Below are 6,621 nucleotides of genomic sequence, written 5' to 3'. Positions count from 1 at the left end.
GGTTGGAGTTAAACTCTGCAGAACACCGGCCCTCCAGGACCGAGTTTGGACACCCCTGGATAGTGTATGTAACACAAAGTATTTCTATTTCTTGAAAAATATGAACACCCACCAGATTTAACTACTTGCAATTGAATTGCCCATAATTACTTAAATAAGAGACAGATCTTGCACTGGTTAAAATAGAAAACTATAAAAAATAATAATAAAATGTTAATGTGTGAAAAAGAGTTATTATATAAATGGATACAAATCCAATTAAATTTTTAAAAACAAAACAACACAATTTAAATGATAGTTTTAATAGTTCAAATTGAAAGAGAAAGAAATATTTAATAATATGTTGCGATTCTTCATATTACTTTTTGAATAGAGGCAAAATATATATATATACATGTAATTCTGTGAAAGTTTCTTTGTATTAAAAGTTTTAACAATGTCTCCGTTATCGTTTCATCTGCTCTTTCTACCCTTTTCAATTTCACACGTATACTATTCTGTAAAAGTTTCTTGGTATTAAAAGGCTTATTCAGACAGAAAACCCCCTTAATCACATTTTCCAGCATATTTCCAAAAGAAGTCTTGAAACGTTGAAAAGTAGAACTCAGCGTTCTTTATCGCACATGAAAGTTGTCCAGAGTTCTCACTACTTCTCTATAGTTTTAATAGTTCAAATTGAAAGAGAAAGAAATATTTAATAATATGTTGCGATTCTTCATATTACTTTTTGAATAGAGGCAAAAAATATATATATATACATGTAATTCTGTGAAAGTTTCTTTGTATTAAAAGTTTTAACAATGTCTCCGTTATCGTTTCATCTGCTCTTTCTACCCTTTTCAATTTCACACGTATACTATTCTGTAAAAGTTTCTTGGTATTAAAAGGCTTATTCAGACAGAAAACCCCCTTAATCACATTTTCCAGCATATTTCCAAAAGAAGTCTTGAAACGTTGAAAAGTAGAACTCAGCGTTCTTTATCGCACATGAAAGTTGTCCAGAGTTCTCACTACTTCTCCTTTCTTGAAAATACATGCATGAAAATAACCAAGAAAAACATAATTTGTACTAATTGCATTCTGAAAAGCTAATTATTTTCTTTTGTATGCGTTTGGGGGTGGAATTGGCACTGTACTAATTCACCATTTAAATCCGGTTCTAGGCACACACTTTATTCTTTATCTGTCTATTTTCTCATTCACAGGGCAAATAGTGGGAGGGTGAAAACATAGTAAAGGAGAGAAAGAGACTGACTCATTAAATATTTATAATCCTGCGGTCTCATCCGTTCAGTTGTGCTAGTACCCAGCATTCACCATTTTGGGAGCAATAGCCCTCTTTTCAAAAGACCAATTGTATTTTACCATTCAATGGCTCACGCAGGAACAGGAAGAGCTACCGGGGCCAGCAAACATCCATCATAAAGAAATCAAGGACACAGCAAAAGTAATTTATGACTGAAGAAATTGTTTATCTTTGCATTGCACAAATTCATGTCATGCTGTTCTGAACTTTCTCACTCTATCACTGTTTTCCTATAAACTTTTTCTTAAACATGCATACGTGCCCGACTGACCTTTGTTGTGCAACACAGAGTTCCAGACTGTGTTCTGTCCTGCTGAGGCACGTCATTACGCAACCAGTTCTGCTGAAAGACGAGCCACTGGAAAAATCAATGTCTCCGTTATCCTCATTTTACAGGTTACAAAGTTCATCTGACCTTTCTAACGTTTTCAATTTCACACACACATATACTATTAAATTTTAATATCACTTGCCTTGTTTCTTTGAGTACATGAACTTTATCTGCTTCATTTATTTATTAGTTCACCAGCTATGGAATTAATTAGTCTTAAAATATGGAAACACTGTGAGGTGACCTCTGACCTGAGCTATAGAAGTATCAGTGCTTTCAAGTTTAATGAAAACCCCCTTAATCACATTTTCCAGCATATTTCCAAAAGAAGTCTTGAAACGTTGAAAAGTAGAACTCAGCGTTCTTTATCGCACATGAAAGTTGTCCAGAGTTCTCACTACTTCTCCTTTCTTGAAAATACATGCATGAAAATGAGATAACCAAGAAAAACCAAGAAAAACATCATTTGTACTAATTGCATTCTGAAAAGCTAATTATTTTCTTTTGTATGCGTTTGGGGGTGGAATTGGCACTGTACTAATTCACCATTTAAATCCGGTTCTAGGCACACACTTTATTCATTATCTGTCTATTTTCTCATTCACAGGGCAAATAGTGGGAGGGTGAAAACATAGTAAAGGAGAGAAAGAGACTGACTCATTAAATATTTATAATCCTGCGGTCTCATCCGTTCAGTTGTGCTAGTACCCAGCATTCACCATTTTGGGAGCAATAGCCCTCTTTTCAAAAGACCAATTGTATTTTACCATTCAATGGCTCACGCAGGAACAGGAAGAGCTACCGGGGCCAGCAAACATCCATCATAAAGAAATCAAGGACACAGCAAAAGTAATTTATGACTGAAGAAATTGTTTATCTTTGCATTGCACAAATTCATGTCATGCTGTTCTGAACTTTCTCACTCTATCACTGTTTTCCTATAAACTTTTTCTTAAACATGCATACGTGCCCGACTGACCTTTGTTGTGCAACACAGAGTTCCAGACTGTGTTCTGTCCTGCTGAGGCACGTCATTACGCAACCAGTTCTGCTGAAAGACGAGCCACTGGAAAAATCAATGTCTCCGTTATCCTCATTTTACAGGTTACAAAGTTCATCTGACCTTTCTAACGTTTTCAATTTCACACACACATATACTATTAAATTTTAATATCACTTGCCTTGTTTCTTTGAGTACATGAACTTTATCTGCTTCATTTATTTATTAGTTCACCAGCTATGGAATTAATTAGTCTTAAAATATGGAAACACTGTGAGGTGACCTCTGACCTGAGCTATAGAAGTATCAGTGCTTTCAAGTTTAATGGCCATGCACCCAATTGGATGGCAGTGAATTTATTTTCCTGCAAGGATACTCTCAATATAAAAATACTATAGCAGTAACACTGTATTATAACTCGCATTAATATAATTAACAAGCAGAGCCTACCATCCTTAAAATCGCGGATCTAGACTTGTCATGAGGTAAAAATAAAAAAAATGGCTGTTTATTAATTTATTTAAAGGGGTCCTATTATGCTATTTCACTTTTTTCAACTTTAGTTAGTCTGTAATGTTGCTGTTTGAGCATAAAAAAGATCTGCAAAGTTACAAAGCTCAAAGTCCACTTCAAAAGGAGATATTTTAGCAGTCGGCTATGGTAAGGGGCGTGACATTTCCCGACCAGGCGCCGAGAGCTGCCAATCACAACACACACTGGCCCAGCTAACCAATCACAGCACATTTCGTATTTCAGAAGGCGGGCCTTCATTTGATACAGGAACTATTTGAGCCGTTCATGCCAGACTGGGGAGAGAGGTGTTGTAATAATGTAAAATATGTGAAAAATAATGTGTTTTTCGAACAACCTAGTATGAGAGCCTGTTCTAGTACACCCCCAAAACAAAATCAAGACTTTGTAAAAGAGCATAATAGGACCCCTTTAATATTAGTTACTTTGTTACATCAGCTTGCGCAGATAAACTCCACCCAACACGTACGTCAGTGAAGAAGCCTCGCCCATCGAACGTCAATCATTTCTTCCACCAATCACATGTGTCCAGAAAACATTGAGAAGGCGGAGTCAAGTTGTCCCCCTCAAGTAACCAATAGTATCCAGCTGCAGACCCGCAGCACAGCAGTTTCAGAACCACAGCCACAGAACCGCAGTCACAGAACCGGAAGTGAGGGGCGGAGCTTACATTATTAGAAATCATAACATTTAGTGGACTATTACTCCTCAGACAAACAGAGCGAAGCAGTTTTCACTGGTGCATTCTTGGGTTTACAAGCAATGCTTTTTTTCTTTTGCCTTCCCCTACCTTAGCCACTTTATATTTTTTAGTTTAATTATTAAAAAAAAAAAGTTTTTGTTTTATTTAATAATTGCGTTAATTGTTGATTTTTACATTAGAAACTACATTTGAAAAAATTAGATTTTAAAGCACACATGCATTTAACACTCCATTATTTACATGCACAACACACATTTTTTTATTATTTTGAGTTCATTTTTATATTTAAACCATGTAAAGGTTGTATTAAATGCTCTTTTATTTACAAGCACAATGCATTTTTTTCTTTGAAATTTATTTATTTTTGTTAAATAATTGCTTTAATTGTCTTGAGTTGATTTTTATATTACAAACTACATTAAACTGTATTGTAAAGCACACATGTATTTAACGCTTCTTCATTTACATGCACAACGGACATTTAACACGCATGCATTTAACAAACTATGCAAAACAATATATTTTAATGACATCTATATTTTTTTTTGTTTGTTTTTACTAGGCAGGGTCCATCATTTTAATCATGTAACTGTTTACTCCAGATGTTATGTGTTATGTTCCTTAAAAGTTTGTCAGCATTTCTTTATGCTTGTGTTGCCACAAAACAATTTGCTTGCATGGTAACACTTGCCGAATTATGCATTTAGATTATTGTTACCTTTTGGCAACCAATTAATAATCCTTTTATAATTATCTCTAGTGTTACACTCAAATTCTAACATGGCCAGTTTTTGCTTGTATCAAATACAGGCTACAAACGTTTAGAGCACCAGGCATTACAGAGCAAACTGTATAAACTGTATGTACTTCTTTTATCTGTATATTTTGATTGTTTAAGAAACAAACCAGAAAATGAATGTCTCATGCCAGCACTGGAAAATGTGTTGGTGTCAGTTTGCTCTGTACTGGTACCTCTCAACTTATATATAACTGTAGATGTGTAACAGGAGCAGTTGACTTTCCATATTAAATTTAGTTATGTCTTGCAGAACCAGAGCTTGTGATTGACGATGGACATTTTGGAATCCATAGTAAGTTTGATCATTTAAACAAATAAACTTTAGTTTTAATGTAAAACAAAACATTATACAATTATGCAAATACAATTTGTTTGATCTGCAGGTGGTGTTGAGTGTGTGGACTCTGGCTGGTTGACGTGCCAGACAGAAATTCGTCTCAGGCTTCATTACTCTGTGAAACCTCCAGTATCTATTACTAAGAAACAATTTAAGAAATCACGCTTCAGGTAATATCCTTCACAGAATACATATTTAACTCCTAGAAAACTTCAAGGTCAGTCAGTCACATTTATTCATAAAGGTCATTAGAAATCCGTTAGAATCACCTGAAAAAACAATTAGTAGTCAAATTGATCTGTTAATTAATGGTAGGGATGCAAAATATTGCAAGCAGTTTAGTAGTGCTTATTTTTCCAATTCAAACACTATATTTTCTTCTAGACCACGTACTAAACATGTATTTGTCTTTTCAAATTCACTTTATACTGTTTTGATGGCCGATTTGAAAGAAAATAATAAAATATAATTCATCCAATCAATGGCTGCCTTAGATTGAAGCTGATGCTTGAAGGTTTTGAGGAGGATGAAGAGGAAAGCCCTTCATCATTGCATAAGATGACCACTACGCTGGAGACCAGTATGATCAGTGACAGCGATTATAAGTCTCGTCATTCCCAGCCAGAATGTGGATACGCCCTTGAACCCTCCCAGTGGACCGAATACAGTATTCACACCATGGACCCCGACAACCTAGAGCTCACCTTTGAGTTCTTTGAGGTACGGAAACCTTTGGTATAGTTTAATAGGAAGATTTTGACTACAACTGCATCACAAAGCATTTTGATGGAGTTTTTTTTTTATTAAAGGGGTCATATGATGCGATTTCAATTTTTCCTTTCTCTTTGGAGTGTTACAAGCGCTTGGTGCATAAAGAAGATCTGTAAAGTTGCAAAGACTAAAGTCTCAAAACCAAAGAGATATTCTTTATAAAAGTTAAGAGTCAACCACACCTACCTAAAACGGCTCGTTCTAACACGCCCCCACATGTCTACGTCACTGTGTGGGAAGATTTGCATAACGCCGCCCAAATGTTCATGCAAAGAAAGAAGGTGTAACTTTTATTCTCGCTGTAGTATTGTTGCCGCCGCTGCCATGTTGTGAAGGCGCTGTGTTTCGTTGTGAAAGCGAAACTGCTTTGGTTGGCCTTCCATATCCGCTTCGTCATGCCTGGAGCTGATCCGTGCTGGTCGCTGAAGAAATACATCAGCTTCGCGCTGTCGATCGCCGGATCGGCTTTCACCGTGGACGAAGTGGAGTCCAGCCCGGGGTCATCACATGTGGTTGCCGCAAGCCCGCCGGACGCTCCTTCGTAGACCCCGCCCACCTCTGCTCACTCAAGTCGGCCGTTCCTCACTCTAGCCCCCGGCCTCTGCTCACTCAAGTCGGCCGTTCCTCACTCTAGCCCCCGGCCTCTGCTCACTCAAGCCGGCCGCGGCTCACTCTAGACCTCCGCTCACTCAAGGCCGCGGTATGTGACGCTGTTTCGTTGTGAAAGTGAAACTACTTTGTTTGGCCTCCCAAAAGAGGACACGACTAGAAGTTGTTGTATTTGCAACACTGTTCCAGAACAGTTTAACCCAAATATTCAGATGTGTGCAGCGCATTCTATGG

At 37.0% G+C, this 6,621-nt stretch overlaps 1 protein-coding gene across 2 annotated transcripts in view; it reads left to right on the top strand.

The window, feature by feature from the left end:
* Positions 1-4,424: 4,424 nt before the first annotated feature.
* LOC107600082 (glycerophosphocholine phosphodiesterase GPCPD1-like) overlaps positions 4,425-6,621 on the top strand; it is a 12,710-nt gene continuing 10,513 nt past the window's right edge. The window contains exons 1-3 of one of the 2 annotated variants that reach the window (XM_016291872.1): positions 4,425-4,962; positions 5,054-5,177; positions 5,502-5,727. In XM_016291872.1, the coding sequence (XP_016147358.1) occupies positions 5,512-5,727 (216 nt within the window). In that variant the 5' untranslated portion in view covers positions 4,425-4,962; positions 5,054-5,177; positions 5,502-5,511. The remainder of the gene's footprint in view (positions 4,963-5,053; positions 5,178-5,501; positions 5,728-6,621) is intronic. The other variant, XM_016291871.1, reaches the window with a different exon arrangement.

The sequence above is a fragment of the Sinocyclocheilus grahami genome, unplaced genomic scaffold (assembly GCF_001515645.1).
Source record: "Sinocyclocheilus grahami isolate Dianchi unplaced genomic scaffold, SAMN03320097.WGS_v1.1 scaffold277.1, whole genome shotgun sequence".
NCBI lineage: Eukaryota > Metazoa > Chordata > Actinopteri > Cypriniformes > Cyprinidae > Sinocyclocheilus > Sinocyclocheilus grahami.
The sequence above is the reverse complement of the archived record's forward strand: the minus strand, read 5'-3'. Positions and strand labels throughout refer to the sequence as shown.